This window comes from Pholcus phalangioides, unplaced genomic scaffold, assembly GCF_987345545.1.
Source record: "Pholcus phalangioides strain wild (caught in Gottingen) unplaced genomic scaffold, Ppha-v1.0 ptg000007l_1, whole genome shotgun sequence".
Lineage (NCBI taxonomy): Eukaryota > Metazoa > Arthropoda > Arachnida > Araneae > Pholcidae > Pholcus > Pholcus phalangioides.
Window position 1 is genome coordinate 31,974,726 of NW_028301600.1, and position 21,457 is coordinate 31,996,182.

The following is a 21,457-nucleotide window of genomic DNA, read 5'->3' on the forward strand; positions in this document are numbered from 1 at the left end:
AGATTTTCCATTCTATTTTATTTTTTCGTATGTAAATGTAAGCCGTGCTTTTGCTTTCAACATATGTAAAATATATCAGAAACATAAGATATGTATATATATCTCGCTAAATAATGTATATACTTATTTAAATTCCATATACTGTTTCCCCCATTTTTTATTTTCATCGTCTTTGATGCTAGGCTATGTTAATATAAGTGATGCTTCCTTTTGAAACGCGCGCATGGTAATTTTTGAAGAAAAACATGCACAGTTCACGTGTTATCTTCTCCAACAAACTAAACGGAGGACGTTTTATTTTCATACTTCCGAAGGAAAATCTTTGATAGTTCAGTGTATTCTCACGCTCAGAAATGCATGACACACGCAGTTAACTCATAGTGTTTTGCGTGCTCGTAATATTTCAAGAACTGTAGGTAGTGTATTTTTTCACGTTTGAAATATGTTTTCAGGCATCCGAAATGCAGGGCACGTATTGGAACATGAGAAATTCTTCGACACTCTAAAAGTTCATGCATCGAAAAGTATTGACAAAATAAAGGCGAGAGCCGAAGAGAAAGAAATCAATTTGCGTTATTTCGAAGATGGGACCGTAAGTTTTTTTTTGCTTCAGATTGATTGAAAAATCTCGTTGCTATTGCGTGACAATTCGCTTATGCATATGATCTATGAATAATTCATATCCCAAATTGCTTTCGAAATTTGATGCGTGCTCCTTTGCGAATGCTTTTATGCGAAAAATTATGTTTTTATTTTTAGCTCATAAGATCCGGGATTAATGCAAAATACACTCCCAAAAGGAGCAAATTTCTTGAATGCTCTCTCTCTCTCTCTTGAAACAGTATTACTTAGGGAGCAAGAGGAACTCTTCTTTATCAATCTTCCCATCGTTACCTTGAAACGGTAGCGATCAAGTTTCGGTGTTCACAATTGACCGATTGTGTCTATATATATATATATTCATTTCTTCGTACCAATAAAATTATATTTAAAATACTAATTGTGCTTTAAGAATTCTCTGAAACATCGAGAAAAATGCTAATGAGTTCTTTCACATTTTCGAACATAAATAGTAAATTTTGAGCTTGAAAAGATCATCATAATTTCAATTGAATTCGAATTCAAGAAAATATATACTCTTCGCTGGATGAAAAATTCAGCATTTAAAGAGAAATTATCGGAATTTGTGTGTGTGTATCTCAAAATTAATAAATATGAAATTCATATTTCTATAGATTGGTATTTCTTTGGATGAGACAGTTGAGCAAGAAGACCTTGATGACTTGCTATGGATTTTTGAATGTAATACGAATTCGGTGAGCTCAATATTACATATAAAAGTACTATATAATGTACCTGTTGGACACCTGATATACCTGTTTGGAAGAATAATAGAACAATTACAGAATGAATATGTTTAATGATTAATTACAATTATCGTAATTAAATCAGAGCACAGCATGAATATTTCACAAAATAAATTATAAAGATATACTTTATCTTATAAAATGGCTGATGAGAATTCGAAGTTAAATGAGATAGAGATAAAAATAAAATATTTTGCAGTCTATTTGTAAATTTATAAATCAAAGATACTGTTATTTTTACGAAAAAGCATGTCGTTCTGTATTGATTGAATTTTGTTCTATTCAAGGAGGATATTGCAGCAAAATTTTTCGGAGAAGCACAACTCAGTTCAATATTGAATTATTCTGAATTGAGGCGTGATTCCTCATTCTTAACGCATCCAGTTTTCAATAGGTAAATATTGAGATTCTCTTTTCCAAGTTTTTCACAACATTTCCTCTATTCTATAAATTAGTTAAAATCTCAGAAAAATCGGTATTAAATTTTTAAATTTGATAACAACGACGTAGCGCTTCTAAAGCTGCATTAAAAATTGCGAATAATTTCGAAAGCTTTATAGGAAAGAAGCATCTTCTACGTTAGTATGAATATTTGACTTGTGGTAGTGACGTAACTTAAAATCGGTATTTCTAGAACGTGATATTTCGGAGTCATTGTTGGTTCTTGAGCTTCAGGGATCAAAGTTAATGAATTTAAATCTTGCGAACGTTATCTTACAGGATAACGAAATGACTAATTTACTAAAAGAGCGCTTATGGGAGTTTCTAAAGCTTTGAAAGATGGAATTTAAATGTTTCGCAAGAATTCGAGCCCACTATTTCATGATTTGATGATTGGATAGAGGACTAGAGAGGATAGAGATGATATCTCATCTACCTGATGGGGTAACTGTTGTAATGTTTAAAACCACGCATTATTAAAGTGATAACCTTTATACCGATTTGTAGTTTAGATGATTACTTCATGCTATTGATTGGGCAATAAATGAAAATAATTCTGATGCGTTATCTATTCACGTTAGAGGCTTAGACGGTTTTGAAGACTATATTTTCAGAAAGATATGGTCTTGTAGAGAAAGATGTCCTCTCGTTTGTTAATACAATATACAAAGAAAACTGGCTGTGTGAAGAGATATTGATATTTTAGTACAGAAAAATTCATCCCTGCCCTCACGGGGACTCGAACCACGGTCTCACGTATGCCGGATGGGCGCTGTGCCTCTAAGTTATATAAAAGCAGATAGGATATCTCCTCCTTTGAGCGTATATATATGTTACTGCCAAACTGCCAAAGCTCGGAATCGGTCTATACACGACGGACCGGCCAGTTCGCGAAATGGCCGGCGATCCCTGACCAAAGACTGATAACAAATGATATGATTGGGGATCATCGTTAAGTTGGCGTATTTTTTCGTTATAATTATGCCCACGTTAGTTATGGCAACACATCAAGCCTCAGTCACGATGCGGTAATTATTTTTTCTCCAAAATTTGGCAGGAAAAACTATGTTTATATAACTATTTTTGCTGTTTTCTGTCAAATTTCACTATTTTTCTCTCGTCACATGGAGCTAATCAAATACAGCTGCTATATATAAACATGTATCACATGTTGAGGATTAAAAAATGTATTTGGCTCTTACTGGGCCGTCTTACATCAGCACATCAAGCTTTGGCCAGGGATCTCCGACCACTTCGCAAAATGGGCGGCTAAAGTCCGAATCATTTCTGCAATTAGGATTTTGGCAATAACATATGTATATATATATACACTGAAGAGCTAAAAAAATTGATACACCTGCCTAATATCGTGTAGGGCCCCCGCGAGCCCGCAGAAGTGCCGCAACACGACGTGGCATGGACTCGACTAATGTCTGAAGTAGTGCTGGAGGTAATTGACACCACGAATCCTGCAGGGCTGTCCATAAATCCGTAGGAGTAAGAGGGGGTGGAGATCTCTTCTGAACAGCACGTTGCAAGGCATCCCAGATATGTTCAATAATGTTCATGTCTGGGGATTTAGGTGGCCAGCGGAAGTGTCTAAAGTCAGAAGAGTGTTCCTGGAGCCACTTTGTAGCAATTCCGGACGTGTGGGGTGTCGCATTGTTCTGCTGAAATTGTCCAAGTCCGTCGGAATGCACAATGGACATGAATGGGTGCAGGTGATCAGACAGGATGCTTACGTACCTGTCACCTATCAGAGTCGTATCTAGACGTATCAGGGGTCTCATATCACGCCAACTGCACACGCCCCGTACCATCAACTGCACACGCCCCGTACCATCAACTGCACACGCCCCGTACCATCACAGACCCTCCACTAGCTTGAACAGTCCCCTGTTGACATGTAGGGTCCATGGATTCATGAGGTTGTCTCCATACCCGTACACGTCCATCAGCTCGAAGCAATTGGAACCGAGACTCGTCAGACCAGGCAACGTGTTTCCAGTCCTCAACAGTCCAATGTCGGTGTTGTTGGGCCCAGGCGAGGCGTAAAGCTTTGTGTCGTGCAGTCATCAAGGGTACACGAGTGGGCCTTCGACTCCGAAAGCCCATATCGATGATGTTTCGTTGAATGGTTCGCACGCTGACACTTGTTGATGGCCCAGCATTGAAATCTGCAGCAATTTGTGGAAGGGTTGCACGTCTGTCACGTTTAATGATTCTCGTCAGTCGTCGTTGGTCCCGTTCTTGCATGATCTTTTTCCGGCCGCAGCGATGTCGTAGATTTAATTTTTTACCGGATTTCCGATATTCACGGTACACTCGTGAAATGGACGTACGTGAAAATCCAAATTTCATCGCTACCTCGGAGATGCTATGTCCCATCTCTCGTGCGCCGAGTATAACACCAAAAACTCACTTAAATCTCGATAACCTGCTATTGTAGCAGCAGTAACCGATCTAACAACTATGCCAGACACTTGTTGTGTTACATAGGCGTTGCCGACCGCAGCGCCGTACTCTGATTGGTTCCATATCTCTTTATTTGCATACGCATGCTTGTACCAGTTTTTTTTGGCTCTTCAGTTTATATACACTCAGTGGCCAAAAAAATTATGACGCCCCTCACTCAAACTTTGACTCGTAGCACGTGCGCTGACGTAATAAACCGGATTTGCTGATTAAAAGCTTTCTCCTGGTCAGAAGCACTAGCTGACGTTGCAATTTGACTGTTAACCGGGGAAAACAAGAGATTTGAGTGACTTTGAACGCGGCATGATTGTGGGCGCCAGAAGGTGCGGTTCCAGTATCTCCGAAGCCGCCAACTTTCTTGGCTTTTCTCGTACAGCAATCGCTCGAGTCTTCAAAACGAATGGCAGCTAAGCCAAAAACTTCAAGCGGAAACCGGAATAGTGGACGAAAATCGTTTGTGAACGAAAGAGTTGCCAGGCTACTGATAAGCATTGTGTGCAGCAATAGCTACGAATAGCTAAAGAAGAGCTACAACGCAACAAATTGCAGCGCAATACAGCTCAGGATCATCGCAAAGCATATCCGTACGCTCTACAAGACGGATCTCATAACGAATTGGTTTTAATATCTGGTGACCAACAAGAATCCCTTTGATTTCGTTGCAAAACCGAAGAAAATGGCTTTTGTGGGCTAAAGTCCGCCGAAATTGGGCACTTGATGAATGAAAGAAGGTTGCGTAATCTGACGAGTCACGATTTCTTCTCCATTTCTCCATGACGTTGATGGCAGGATCCGTATGTGGCGCAAGCAGCACGAAGTCATGGATCCGGCATGCCACATGACGACTGTTCAAGCGGGTGGTGGTGGCAGAATCACAGTCTCGGGCCATTTTCCTGGTATACTCTTGGTCCCTTATTTCCATTTAAAACATCCATCGATGCCAGCGCCTGCCTTATGGCCATAATGTTTCCTGATGATGATAGCTATTTCCAGCAGGACAATGCACTCTCCCTCGGGGATGGAATTATCTCAGATTGGTTTTAGGAACATGATTCAGAGTTTCAATTGCTTCAATCCCCCCCCCCCCAGTCATCCGATCTTAATTCAATTGAGAATTTGTGGGACGAGGTTAAAAGATCCGAAAGACCACCTTCGGGAATTAAAAGCTGCCATTTCGTTAACATAAGCTAACTTGTTATCTATGTCCTCCCAGGATTAAACCCGTGGAACTGACTTCAGCCTTCATGGTGGTGGGCGATCATCTTACCACTGCGTCACTCGAGATCGATATTACATTATGTGCTGAATATTATTCGGTAAAAGGGTCCATGGCCTTCATCTTTTTCGGTAAAGGGGGTCCATGGCCTTCACCTTTTTCGGTAAAGGTGTCTGTGTGGATTCCATCTTATTGTCAAAGTGGGTGCTCGGTCTTCATTTTATTGCCGCAAAAGTCCCATGGAACACAAAAAATTAAAAACTCCTGCTTTAGGCCCTTCAGTTACACAGCACTTATTATGTACTTACTTACACAGTATTATGCTTTAACGTTTGGACATGAGTCAGTTTTTCTTTAAATAAATATCAAATTTAAAAAAAATGAAATTTCCTTTCAATATTTTAAATAAATGCTGTGCTTTATTTCAGTTAACAAACCATGATTAAGTAAACAGATATTTTCTGGATATTATGCTGAGGCAAACTCAGAAAGAAAAGTCATCTTGTCATCCTGGCGAAGACAAAGTGACTTTTCTTTCCGAGTTCACTTCTGCAAAATATCCAGAAAATATCTGTTTCCTTGATAATTTAGGCTGAGAAAAAAGCCGTCTATATTTCAAATTATGATTAGTTAACTATTTTTCTGTTTTGCAATTCCTATGATTTTAGTCATCGTTCAGAAGCGCAACTTGTTCGATATATGAAGACTCTGGAGAATAAAGACATATCTCTCGTTCACTCTATGATACCATTAGTAAGTCTCATTAAATTCGAATAATAATACTTTTTTCGAACGTTTTGCAATAATATGTACCGGAAATACGTATACCGCGAGTTTCATTTTCTATATACTGGTATTTGATATAATTTTATAAATTCGATAAATAAACCTTCTTATAACGTCACCCTAGGGGACTCGATAAAGCTGACTTGAAAAATGGGATAACGTCATAAAGAGATAAGATTTCACAATGATCCTATTAAGAGAAATTTTCACTACGTAGCAGTATAAGCAGATTAAAGTTATAAATGAGTGACGTTTTAACAAGATCTGACAGTATATGATTATAACTAATCGTCTTTACTATCAATTTCTGTTTTGTATATACTATTGTAATTGTCATTTTGTATATACCGGGTGGTCGAAACTAAACGGAGACTACTCAAAGCCATCTGTAGCTCGATCTAACATCCGGAACATAACAGAATTTATGGGGACCAACAAAGACTTTTATAAAGTATTTTGTGAGAAAAAAATTTCTGAATTTCACCGATAGGGAGAAATATGGGGCTTTACAATGCTTGAATACAGAAATATCCAAGACTTTATACAACTTTCTATAATGTAGAATTACTCATATATTGAAGTGTTGCGCAACTGAAGGCTCTCTTATCTGCGTTTAAGACAAATATCAGGCAAAAGTCCACTACGTACACTTCCTATCGGCAACCCTTCTTGCTATGTCTTTATTAACCCTCCACATTGTTATGATATTTTTTCAAGACAACACAAATTTCAACAGAACAGTTTAAAATTTCGTGCCGTTCCTACAATTAGATCAAGCTACAGGCGCACAGTGGTCCATATTGCGAATTACAGAGGAAAAAAATATTCTCTCGAAAACTAATGCATATTTTTTTAAAAATTCTTTTTGCTTCGCATCAAAAATAGACATTCACACAGCCCAAGAAGTGTAATTAAATGATAATAGATTTCGATAATTTTAGAATTATTTCAATGCGATTGCCATGCTTTCTATTTTTTTGCTGTTCTTTGCATTTTAATGCCATAATATCTTATTTCTAACTAATATCTTTAGCAATTGATGTCTTCTGCTTCTTCTATTCCAAACAGGAATACATTGAATTCCAAATATCAATGTATCACTGATATTTAGAACAAATAATATTTAATAGAAAAATCGATTTTATATATATATATATATACAGGGTGGTAACTATTGACTGTCCAATAATTACACACGTGATTCCTTGTGAAAAACTAATATGGAAAAATGTTTTCCGTTTTAGGATCCGACGAATATTTGATGAGTTATGATGCTTTGAATTTTTGTGACGTGTCATTTTTCTAACGGCCAGTTACGTGCCAAACACCCAACGAAAGTAAATTTTTCCGCCAGCAGCGGGTTACCGCTTCTTGAAAATGAACTGAAATATTCAATCTCATTAGAAACCAAGTTCGGCCTTCTTCTTTCCCGACTGGCGCTTTTTCTCTCAATGTTGTGTGATAGTATAACCTTGTTGTTACGTGCAGCTTACGTGTAATTACGTCTTAGTTTCATCCACTATATTGGCAAATTTATCACTAGATTTGTAAAGTCTTAGCCAAATGAGATCTACTTGGTTTTTTTTTAACCCAATCAAAACTTTTTTGACATAATATGGTAATTTGTTATCTTTCACTATCAAATTAAGTCAAATTTTTTTGAGGGGAGGTGCATACAGTACAGTGCGTTGTGTTTACTACGCGATCGTTTTTATACGTTGTCGTTTTAATCAAATTACATGTTGATTAATGAAACGGCAATATTTTATGAGTTATTTTAATATTTCATCTAAACTGTCACGTGTAAAAAACTTCAACGGAGATTGCAAAAATTGTAGCTTGACGAAGGTGACTTGTATAAAAACAGTAAAATAATAACAACCATTCGATCAGTAACTTGCAATCAAATTAGTCATTTTACGAATTGACATATTCAAAATGATTAGTGTGGTTCGGAAATTTTCTATTGATTATATATATTCATCGAGTCATATTTTCATACCGATTTCTGTATGTTGCAATGAAGATTTTTCATTTCCTTTTGACTGCAATTATCTCGCTGAAATATTAATAAATTTTTACTTTATCTTTTCACAAGAAAGATGTGGACTACTTTGAAATTTTTTCCAGCCTGCATGATTCGCGCAGAACTTGGTCATTTATTCAGATGAAGGTTTATTCTGGGGTGCATTTGTTGGATTGGATTTTGATTTTTGTGGACCAGGACCACTTAGGTGAAACGGCACCACTAAACAAATGACCAGTTAAAAATAATTGTTCTTGTCATGTTAGGAAAGAAGGCGTATTTATAAGGGGGAAGTTGACCCGGGCCCCCTTTTAACAGAGACGGACTTCAGGATGTCGCCATCCTACGCACTACTCATTTTGCCGTACCTTTGCTCTTAAAAATGTGTATTTCGTTTCTTAATTTTTTTTTCCGAAAAATCATATATATATATATATATATATATATATATATATATATATACCCCCCTCTCCTGTTCTCAATTTTCGAAGTGAAAGCCATGTTTTTACTGTTTGTTGTTCCAAATATGGTTTTGAGTAGGGGCCTTACTATTTCATACGCACATTTAAGACATAAATGAGATGCTGTAAAAAATTTAAACTGTAACTGTTAGACTTCATCGTGGCAATTTGTAACTGTGATCGATTTCATTCATTATGCTTGTGTTATTCAGTTAATTGTGTTGCAGAATTACAATCATAAACTGTGTTGCAACATGTAAATCTTCCAAAACTTCTGAATCGGAACTGGAAAAAAAAAATCTCATCTCAAAATTGTTGGTGATACTTTATTCATTTAAGGGGTGTCATGACACCTGAACTCGATTTTTCAAACATGACTTTAAAAAATATTTCAAACAATGGTGAAAAAAATTGGGTTAATTTGTCAATATGGTTAACTTGTTTTTTTTCAAAATAAAATTAAAAATTAACGAATTATAGTGTAAACGTGAACAGGAAAAAAAGCTTTGAACGCGATTTTTTCAAATTGCAGTTTTTGAGCTCATCCGATTAAGATACGAAAAAAACCTACTACACAAAAATTCTGAAATTTTGTAGAAATAGTTATATGGCATGTTTTAGTAAGATGGTCCTCGAACTTGGATATTTGATCATCCGTTAGAATTTCAAGAATTTTAAAGTTTGAAAAGATGTATAAATTTCAAAAATCTGAATTCAATACTTGTTTTAAAAAATACCTGGGTTAATTTCTAAATCTGAGTTTCATTTTACTAAACACATGGCGAGTAAACATTTGAGCAAAATTTCAGAACTTTTGGGGCGCCAGTAATTTTTTCTTTAATCTTAGGGATGAACTCAAAACTTCTGCAATTTTAGAAAATCGTAATAATTAACAACCATGTAAAAATTTGAAAAGTGCACACACACATAAGGAACACACAAGAGGGAAAAGAAATTTGTTTCATTTCACGATTACTTAGGGTTACATCATTGTTCAGTTTAAAAAAAACGCTAAGTTAAACGTTTTGTTTATGTTCGGTGAATTTGGCAGGATTTTGAAGTGACGTCACCAATTTTTGAAACGTTATAACTAATTAATTGTGGGTCAAATCAAAAAACTGAAAACACTTCATATCAATTTTTCACAAGAAATTCCGTGTGTAAATATTGAGCGGGTGGTAGTTACCACCCTATATATATATACAAAAGCTCATTTCAAACAAAATATCATCGTGAAAACGACGTATTTTTTAGAAAGGCAAACACTTAATTGAATTTTTACATGCTGAAATGAAATTTTTCACTTGAAAAAATAATAAATTAATTCCTTATATCTCAACACTTCAAAAATAAACGATGGAAATAGCGAAAATTTAGTATTTGCGGGTTTGATTACGAATTGAACATTTCGAATCAGAATGAAACTTTGAATATAAAAAAATCAATTCCGTTGATCATTAAAAAATTATAAATTTATACTCACAGTAACGAACACGTAAAAAAAAGTATTTTCTTCTTGGAATTTATATTTATTCACAGTAATTTTTTTATAAAAATCAAAAATTTTCCAAAAAAACGCACCCACCTTATGCTTAGTGTGAATCACTGTAAGGTACTGAGGATGATGTAAGACTAGCTTGTGCTGCATAGCACAATTCATTGGTGCTTTGCTCTTCCAGATTTTCTTATTTTTGTCTTCTTGGTCCTCAGACAACTACCTTGGAAATTTTTTTGAGGTCTGCACCGATCTTTCTGGACTATTTTGGAGGGAACAGCCATTTTCCCTTGTAACCATGCTGAATTTTTTTTCGAGGAAACGTGTCAGGGTATAGTTACAAGATTTACACTTTTTTGAAAGACACTGATGAAATAATTTATTTTCAGACGAAAGTTACTACTCTCTTAACTTCGAGGGTGTATTCAAATTCTGCCATTTTGACTGTTCATCAATGTATTGGATTAACAGGTTTGCAGACTTTTTAAAAGGGCAAGCTCAACCCGCCATTAGCGTTAATAACGTCAAAAAACTTCAGGTGAGTTACACGTAAGGCCATTTCAAAAACTTTTTACTTAAACAGGGGGACTATGGGGAGCTTCCCATCATATAAAATATTCACCAACAATGTGAGGAACATCCGCGAAAAAAAAAAAAAAAAAACATTTCACGGATGAACAAAGATGAACTTTTTTCATAACTCCCTTTTTGTGCTCAAAACTACTCAAAAATAAGCAAAACTTTAAGAACGATTTACAAATACTATTATTTCCACTTGGAGCTTTAAAAACCATGAATCAAAAAGGACAGAAAACTAAGAATGAATGGCAAAAAGAATTTCGTGGTTTCACCCAAACGCAACCGAGTAACAAGCTAAGAAAGTTAAACTTTTCATCACATTTCAGCGAGAGCACCACCTGAGTGAGTCATCGTACCCCTCTGACCCCTCGTGTCCTTCCTAATTTGAACAAATATCCCACCAAGATGCACCAGACATTCTTCTACACACCCATATGGTTTATTTCTTCGAAGCAAGAACTTCAGTTTTTATTTTTTTCCAGCTAATTTCTCGATTTGGACCACTGTGAGGCGGCTTTGTGTTAGTTTAATTGTGGTTGTCCTGTATAAATTGATGAGAGACATTGAAATTTTCTGTCGACTTAATTCACAAATTGATAAATACGTTTTTTCTTTTTTAATGAAGGGTTCGTGTACCATGAAACTGAATAGTACTACAGAGATGATGGTGAGCTTTAATACATGCCTTAAAGTGTCAAATATGATGTTTATATGCCTTATGTAAAATGTTATTAATTCAGTCATGCTGATTCTTCGTATTTTAGCCGTGTTCTTGGCCAGAATTTGTGAATATGCATCCTTTTGTACCAGTAGAACAAGCGGAGGGTTATCACCAGCTCTTCCGTGAGTTAGAGAAAGATCTTTGTGAAATAACTGGTTACGATAAGATTTCATTCCAACCAAACAGGTATTTTCATAATATTATTATAGTCACATTTGAAAACTGTCTCTCAATCATGGTAAGGATTCGGTGAAAAAGAAAATTTCATGATACTTGAATAAATTTGCTGCTGAAAATATCGAAGACATTCGAAGTTTTATCAACTATCAAATATTCTAAATGAAAATTAAAGACGACATTTTAATTTGATGTTATTTAAAACGCCTCTAGTTTCTTACAGTATTTGCAAATTTTATTGAATATTCATATTTTCGATTACATCACACCGACATTAATATTTTCAGTGGAGCGCAGGGTGAATACGCTGGCCTTAGGGCGATCATGTCATATCTTAAAGCAACTGGACAAGGCCATCGAACAGTGAGTACCTACACATATTTCGTTATATGTTCCCTTGAATAAAATTTCTCTTCAGGTCGTAAGTGCTGAAAACCAAATAAATTCAACATATCTGCCAAGAAAATCAAGGAGTCGCAGCACGAAACATAGCAATTATTTCTGATAATTTACTTTTTCGTGATCCAAATAGTAATAAATTTTCCGAACATACGCGCAAAAACGGTAATTATAATAATTTTTAAATCATGGATATCACGTTGGTAATCTTAATAATACAGTATTTGCCCAATACATGCTAAATTATGATTTTGTGAGAAATTAATTACATGTTATATTTTTTTGATTGAAAAAAGATTAAGTATAGACCTAATGCAATTTGTGATCTCAAGTTCAAAAACTGTGTCATGGGACGAAGACCTTGATAAAATATGAACGTCATGATTGTATGTTATACAGTAAAATAGTTTTAAAAATATATTCCGTACTTGCTATTTCAGGTATGCCTCATACCAGTTTCTGCTCATGGGACTAATCCAGCAAGTGCACAGATGGCCGGGATGTCAGTTCAAGTAATAAATGTTACTCCAGAGGGTAATATCGATATGGATCACTTGAAATTAAAGGTAATACCCCCCGTCCCATCCACAATGCCTTGAAAATGCAAGATTTTTAATTACGAAGCTTTTGACATACGCTATTAATCAGAAGCGTTAATAAAAAGTTACTGAAGGTGGAGCGAAATCATACCCAAGAGTTCGAGTTATATATATATATATATATATATATATATATATATATATATATATAAGAGAAGCATTTGAAAATTTTCCAAAATTAAAGCTTGTATGATTCTGTCTAAAATGAGGAGGTAAGATTAATATTTTTTCCCGTAGGAAAAAATTTAAGAGATATTTTATCGGGGACCGGTGTTTAAATGGAGCGCAAACGGGTTTAAAATAGAATAACGCGAAAATGTTCAAGACTAAGCACTTAGCTTTCGATTAGTCTGAAAATTACGCGTGGGTATAATGGAATAAGATGAAATTATAGGAAAGCAAATCTTATTTTAAGTGTTATACTCTTGCATCAATTAATCACAACGAAGATGAATAGAGAACTACCGTTACGATGAAAAGAGCATATTTGAAAGCCGGGTTGAAAATGCTTCACGTATGGATTAGTACTTGCCACTGATTGATTATGGAACCGAAATAAACATTGTTCATCAGCATTGTTTCGTTTAGTTCGAGGAGAAACTGACTGCCATAAAAAAGCCTTCAGAATAATCAATCACATAGTTCATTATAAATTTAAGAACAAACCATCTGTCGATATGTTTTCGTTTGAAGAAAAGCTATAATAAAATTGTACGTATAAAATTTGATCGAAAATTCAACATGAAATTTTTATTTTTTTGTATTGGTTCGATAACATGAGTTATTCACCATTGCTGAATAAGTACTGCACTACTACTGTAATGTTATATCAATGATGTCTTAGGCCGTGATTATACTATAAACGTTTGATAAAAGTCATTTTATAAAACTTGAAAGATGTACCAATAAGATCATCGGTTGCATTTTCTAGAACAATCTTATTGGTGGCATTTTTTAAGTTTTATAAAAGTACTTTTATCAAACTTGAAAGTACAACCGGAAACAAAGGTACAACCTTGAAAGTACTAGCGAATCGGTTTCATTCGAGGGAATGTAACCGATAGGCTCATTGGTTGCATTTTTCAATTTGTGTAAAAGATCTTTTATCAAAATTTTATAGTGTAATCCCTGTCTAATAGTTAATCACCTATCTATCGAATGTACAGAACGTAAAGCCGGGATTACATTATAAGTTTGATGAAAGATCTTTTACAAAACTTGAAAAAAACAACAATCCCATTGGTGTTTGAGCATCGGTAACATTCTAGCAAATGCAATCAATCACCTTATTGGTTGAATTTTTCAAGTTTTATAAATGAACTTTTATGAAACTTTTATAGTGCAATCCCTGCCTAAGAGAATAAAAACTAATAAGATTTTACATAATGATTTATTTTGTTTTGGAAGATCTTAGCAGCAAACTAAAGTTGAATAATACATATCATGAAACTGGTAAATAAAGTATTGTAAAAATGGTTTAATAGATAAAAAATCCCATTGGGTCAATATCGGCTTCTTTATAGCTTAATTAATTTGTAATATTGACTATAAACTTATAATCAATATGAAATTGAGTTATTTAATTAAGGTATCCGACCACGTTCGAGAGCACTTTTTTATAAAATGGTATTGGAATGAACTTTAATAACATATTTTGATAGAAAGTGTCCCAAAAATAGTGAAAACAATAATCAATTTTGGACTGCCTATGTTATTTTAAATGAAAAGTCATTTTTATGTCAAATTTCAAGTAAAATTCATGTAATATTCGAAACACGATTGCAAAATATTCTATAAATGAAATGTTTTGTTATTTTCAACAGCAATTCAGCTAGTAATGGCGCAGGTTATGAACCAATGTTAATGTAGGTGTGAATTTTCTGAAATTTCATTCTACGTATCGTTTATAAAACACTGTAATTAGACAAACATACATGATAGACCTTAGATTGTGGTTCATATTCTCAACAGTATGTAGAAAAATATCGTATTAAAATTTAATAATGATATAATTTATACATGTTTAGAAATGATGTTTTTCAAACTCAATAAAATGTCGAAAATAGCATTTTTTGTAAAACACGTTTAAAGATTTTATTCACGTATTACTTGTAAACGCCACAATAAGTGGACGTTAGTTTGATTGTAAGCGTCATATAGAAACAAGGCCGTCTATCTTTATTTCTACCGTCCTACCTGGGGGTCATTTTCGAGGTTACTAATGCCTCTACTCCAGTTCCTCAATGTGCGGAAAATAAGAAGGCAGGTCTGGTCTTCGGTGCTGTAGATGGTAGCATGCTTGCCCGGTATGCGAGAGGGGCCTGGATCCGAGTCCCGGCGGAGACCAGATGACTTATTTTTCGAAGTTCACCTCGGCATAAAATCCCGAAAACATCTATTTCCAAACAAGACCTGTTTTGGAATCACAACAAATAGGGCTTTTATAAAAATAAGTAAAAATCTATATTTTCTTCCAAAATTACGTTTTTAACGTAGTCAGATACCTTAAAAGTATTTTTTTAATTAAAATTCTCATCGGATTTTCCATGATCGATCAGATTTTTTTAATATAAAACCATGCATAGTGATTCTAATTTTTGAATACCTTATCAAATATTTCGGTATTTATTTCGCTAACACAAGTAGAAATGTGGAGGTGAAAAAATATATTGTGATACTTTTCTGTATAGGAATAAAAATTTTATCCAATTACTTTAAGACATACTTCGCCAGAAAACCTCTCGAGACCTCCTCATAAATAACACATAACATAAATTAGGCATTAAAAGCCTCAAAAAAGAAGCGGAAGAAGGAAAGCTTTTCACAAATATGAAATCGATACCACGGCAAACTTAATCAGAGTATAAGAGACACAGTTGCCACAATTCTCTATTAGTACAATGACAAGCCCATCAATTTCTGAATAATTTACGCTGTCTGGTTCGTAGGAAAAGCCGTATTAAATAGATTTGGTCTTTTCCTTTCTTTTTTCATATTCATCCACATAACCATACGTTATACTAGTTGTATATATTGACATACGCTAAAGTACTTTGTACTTTACCTGTTATTATGGTAACGAACAACGTAAAAGCGCATATAAGTTATGAATGTTGTAACTTAGTATTAGTTCTTAGTGTTGTGTGTGTTGCCTGATTTTGATGAGGTACGAGGCTGAAAGAATATCAATGACACAGAGTTCGGAAAACATTCAAAATGAGCAAAAACACTGTTAAAACAACGTGGTGGTTTCTGTTAATGTTTTTTAATCTGATTTTGGCAGTAAAATGTCCTCGAAGTATCAATCTGTCTTCATCATTATATTATTTAGTATTTTCTAAAAATATGTTCCTAGTGTATGACAAATTTACTTTGTCCCAGGTTGATAGAAGAATTTGTATTCACGAATCCATGCGATTTTTTAATATTTGTATAATGCGTAATATTTTTCTTCGTAAAAATTTAATGTCATGAATTTTTGATAAATTAAAGCCGGCAATAACTTGGGGAGATAATGTTTGTCTCATGCCAATGTTTTTTTTAAAGAAATCACACTCACACATATTTTTACTTTACAGTTGGATCAGTTCAAAGATAAAGTCGCTTGCATGATGATAACTTATCCTTCTACGAATGGAATCTTTGAGAACGATGTCAGGTAAGACATTTTGTTTTCTCAACTTTCTTACCTTTCTTTTGAGTTAAATACATTAAATTCCAGTAAATTTTGTGACTATACCTAAAAAAATTATATAAAGAATTAAAAGAGAAAATGTTCCATGACAATGTGTTAGATTCCGATAAATAAATAACTTTACTATATAGAATGATTTATTTGCTTTAAAAATATTAATCTAAAATTTATTTTTAGAGACACTTGTGAACTTGTCCATAAATATGGAGGTCAGGTTTATCTAGATGGAGCTAACATGAATGCTCAGGTAGGATTATGCCGTCCTGGTGATTATGGGTCTGATGTATCGCATATCAACCTGCATAAAACGTTTTGCATTCCTCATGGAGGAGGGGGCCCCGGCTGTGGCCCTATCGGTGTGTAAGTGTCACAAATTACTTATACGATATTTTTGAGATGTCCCGGTTTTTTTTATTATGTTTCAACGCATACGCAATGATAAAATGCATATCAAAGCTTCTTTCATTACCTGAAAGATTTTACAGTCGAATGTGTTTCTCACACATTTCCATTATTTTGTCGGTTGGAGCAGTGTTTCTCAACCATGTTAGACGACGATGGCACAGGTCGTCCACGCATTCAGATTTTATAATTTTAATTCTAACTAAATGAAATATGTTCTTATTGATTTTAGCAATATTTTATCAATAAATTTTATTGATTTCAGTAATATTCTTAATAGTTCCAATAGAAATTACTCTTTCACACTTAGCGTAACCATATATCGCAATATCACATATAGAGTAAGTTGTAGCCAAAAAATGCAATTTACGATACATTTTCTATTATTGCTAAAATTGCTGAGTAATGGGGAAATAAAGGACAGCAGCAAATTGCACTTAACCAAAATGTATTTCATGAAAAAGCATTCATCATGACGGGACCATTTCCATTGAGAAAAATAAGGGAAACTGATCTGAAATACGGAAAAATACGGGATATTGCCAATTGTTTTCTTAAACATTGCCAGAAGTTGGCAATATCACCAGGTTTTGCTGAAATGGCTGAAAATTATGAATGAGTGGAAAATGAAGGACTACTGGAACTCACAGTAACTTGAAATGTAGTGCTTAGAAAAAGCGTTGATCATGAATTGACAAGTATGTGAGATTAGTATTCATAACAGCATAATTATCATTGTATAATGTATAAGGCATGAAAGTTATATTCATTCACCATTTTAAGTAAAAATTACAAATTCGAATAAGTTTCGTTGAAAAAAAGGAACAATATTGCATAAAGTCGAAACGGACAAACATACAGAAATGTTACGTGAAATACGAGACAAATCGTCACTCAACTCATACTGTAAGTTAGAGGTCCGTCGAATCATCTCAGATATTTTACTGGTCTGAATGAATATTTTTCGTGAGTACAATTATTTGGGTACGACAATACAGAATGTTCTTAAATTGAACTCGATCTGTGATATTTTAGTAAAAAAGATTGGAACCATTCAGTGTGATTATTTTCAAAATGAAAAACTTGATCGATGAATATTTTTTTAAAAGATTTATTTTACTCATGGATATATTCAATAATTCATAATGCGATTAGTGCCTGGGGAGGAGCATATTACGAGAATATTCAAAAATTAGACAATATATATAACAGAATAAGATCCCAAATAGAGAGAGAGTAATTGAATATTTGCAAAATACAATGCCATACATTATTCTTAAGACAGAACTTTTTGTACAGAGTTATAAAATTTTCGCAATCATGAAAAATATTTAACGAAAAATCAAAATAGAACTACAAATAGATATACTCGAGTTTATCAAGTCCCAAAACCTAATAAAACATTATACATATAAAAAAATGAGCCTTTCTTACATTGCCCTTAAGATATTAAACATTTGTCACACTGAAAATCAATTTAATAATAATAAAAAAATAAATCACATAATATTAAACTTAGAAGCATAGATTACAAAACTACTTTGATGAATGTGTTGTATGAGTACATAAAAATAATGTTGAATAGAGTATAAATGAAGATTACAATAATAAAAAAGCGAACTGATTCATGACATACATTATATTGAGCTTTACAATAACTTATTTAATTCTGAACTTCTATTCAAAAATATACCAACAAAAATACATTGAAACATATCTGATGAATATAATAACGCTGTTGTGATAAAAAATATTCAATATGCTAAATTCCTTTTAGCCCGCTGGAAGGACTTTTCAGTTGTGTATTATATGTTTGTATTTGTGTATGTATATGTTTGTATTTGTGTATGTATATGTGTTTGTATTTGTGTATGCATATGTTTGTATTTGTGTATGCATATGTTTGTATTTGTGTATGCATATGTTTGTATTTGTGTATGCATATGTTTGTATTTGTGTATGCATATGTTTGTATTTGTGTATGCATATGTTTGTATTTGTGTATGCATATGTTTGTATTTGTGTATGCATATGTTTGTATTTGTGTATGCATATGTTTGTATTTGTGTATGCATATGTTTGTATCTGTGTTGGGACGGGCTGAATCTGGCGATGTCATGTCATGTTTCAAACGCCACTTATTGATAACATCGCTTTTAGTATAACATGAAAAATAATAGAAATCACCAATGAGATATTTATTTTTGCAGTTAATTTAAAAGATATGGAAATTACTTTGATGTTTTTTACGTTGTCATTTGCGATTTTTCTTATGAAAATAATCCTTTTTAATAACGTTTCCATGGTGATTATATGCAGGAAGTCTCATCTTTCACCATTTTTGCCATCACATCCCGTGATAAATCCCGTTGCTGGATTAGGAAGCAAAGCAAAACCATTTGGAGTAGTTAGCGCAGCTCCTTGGGGATCCTCAGCTATTTTACCAATTTCATGGGCCTATATCAAGATGATGGGTGCCGTAGGTTTGAAGAAGGCTACCGAAGTCGCCATATTAAACGCCAACTACATGTGTAAAAGACTCGAAGACCATTATAAAATTCTTTACAGAGGCGAAAAAGGTATTTTTATTTATTTATTTATCTACCACAGAATTGCCCATCACAGGTGAAAAAAAATTACACAAAAAACCCCCAAAACAAACATAGTACACAAAAAATTGATGTAAAAAATGAATAAAATAAACGATTAAAAGTAGAAAATATTTCAAATGTTAAATATGAAAAATACTAAGAAGGAATCAAATGACGAAAAATAGATGATAGAATTTAAAAAAAGAAGATAAAATTGACAATGAAAAAATACATGAAGTTTTACAGTTTAGATGATTTCTAAAAACTTTCTAAAGGAGTATGAGAGAAAAATATCGATGATCTGCTTCGACAATTGTATAGTCTGCAGAATCTCGATATATTGTTAGACATATGGCTAATTTATTATTTTTCAAGGATTTGTTTTCATGAATTAATATTAGGGCTGGGAATCGATTAAAAATTTTAACTGGTTTAACAAAAAAATTTCAATCCATTAATTGACTGATGAATCGAATTTTAATCAAACATTTGAAATTTTAATCAAACATTTGAAATTTTAATCAAACATTTGAAATTTTAATCAAACATTTGAAATTTTAATCAAACATTTGAAATTTTAATCAAACATTTGAAATTTTAATCAAACATTTTAATCAAACATTTCAAATTTTAATCAAACATTTCAAATTTTAATCAAACATTTCAAATTTTAATCAAACATTTCAAATTTTAATCAAACATTTCAAATTTTAATCAAACATTTCAAATTTTAATCATTCATAGGAAACGCATATAGTATTGGTGACTATAATATCAATTGATGCTATATAAAAATATGTTCTATTCATTTCAAGCATCTATCCACTGAATGGATGTAAACAAATATAGAAAGATATTAAGAAATTACGACCGCCCGCTTGAAGCTGTATAATATGCTGAACATAATTTTGCCAAAATCTGTAATTTCTTCACTTGGATCTTATCGTATTTTTTTATAAATCAGTTATATTAGTTTAGTCCTTGTCAGAAACTTCCCTGATGGGGGGGGGGGTGAAGTACAACAGAAACGACATGACCAAAAAGATGATTGCTACCGCAGGGAGTCTCACACAGTAGGGTTAGTGCACCAACCTCTGGGTGAGTAGTATAAAAAAAGAGGCTGCCGTTCGGGACAGGCAATAAATTGTAGGTCCCGGTCTAACTATCCCTCGTGTGGAGAAAAATGACCGTGGTGCGATAAAAATGATCAAATGATTAAATTATTTTTGGTTGATAACTGATTTAAAAAAAAATTCGATTTTTCATACTGGTAATTTTTTCCCTTGAAGATGCTCTCCAATGGTACTGTTGGGGAACACGCAGGCGTTGATGTTTCTCGAATAAGAGACAGTGGAGACAATAGATTTCTATATCTCGTCTCCAAAACGTCCATAAAACTCGATTTGAAACTGAAACATCACTAGTATTCGGTGAATCGATTTGCATTTCTCCATGTAAAAAAACTTGATCAAAATAATGATTCAAATATTTTAAAATATGTTCGCGCATCTAAATATTGTTATGTATAGAAACATAATTTAAGACGTCTAATCAGTTTTTAAGTAAATCAAGTTAAATTACAATCTTTTACTAACATTTTAATTACATTTTTTGATCGGATTATATTCAGGTCGATCAACTCAACTTAATCGACTTAAAATTTTAACTGCGATCAACAACTGATCGATTTACCGACCTGATTTATCGATTATATATAATCTCAGACCAGCTAATAATTATATTTATAAAACTCTAAAAACATCACTTGCGATATAATATGAGTAAGATTTTGTGATTGTGTGTGTATGTGTGTCAATTTAATCACACGAATCCAGTAATTCCAATCCACTCTAAAATACTAATCAGTTTTCAAAATATAAAACGTATAATTAATTTAAATAACTTCATAAAAGAGTGAATTATAAAGTTCAACTTTCCGCCCAGCTAATTAGTTTTTTTTAAAGCCTCTGTTATGTGAACCGTTCTCTGACGATTAAATGGTGATAATTATATCCCTAATGAGATTTT

At 33.4% G+C, this 21,457-nt stretch overlaps 1 protein-coding gene across 2 annotated transcripts in view; it reads left to right on the forward strand.

Moving 5' to 3' along the window:
* Positions 1-21,457, forward strand: part of LOC149085187 (glycine dehydrogenase (decarboxylating), mitochondrial) — a 53,341-nt gene that overhangs the window by 24,553 nt on the left and 7,331 nt on the right. For both annotated transcript variants that reach the window (XM_089233050.1, XM_089233051.1), the window contains 11 exons: positions 453-592; positions 1,236-1,316; positions 1,655-1,761; positions 6,168-6,252; positions 11,472-11,513; positions 11,611-11,753; positions 12,032-12,107; positions 12,584-12,709; positions 16,321-16,400; positions 16,614-16,796; positions 19,158-19,417. In XM_089233050.1, coding sequence (XP_089089176.1) covers positions 453-592; positions 1,236-1,316; positions 1,655-1,761; positions 6,168-6,252; positions 11,472-11,513; positions 11,611-11,753; positions 12,032-12,107; positions 12,584-12,709; positions 16,321-16,400; positions 16,614-16,796; positions 19,158-19,417 — 1,323 coding nt within the window. The remainder of the gene's footprint in view (positions 1-452; positions 593-1,235; positions 1,317-1,654; positions 1,762-6,167; positions 6,253-11,471; positions 11,514-11,610; positions 11,754-12,031; positions 12,108-12,583; positions 12,710-16,320; positions 16,401-16,613; positions 16,797-19,157; positions 19,418-21,457) is intronic.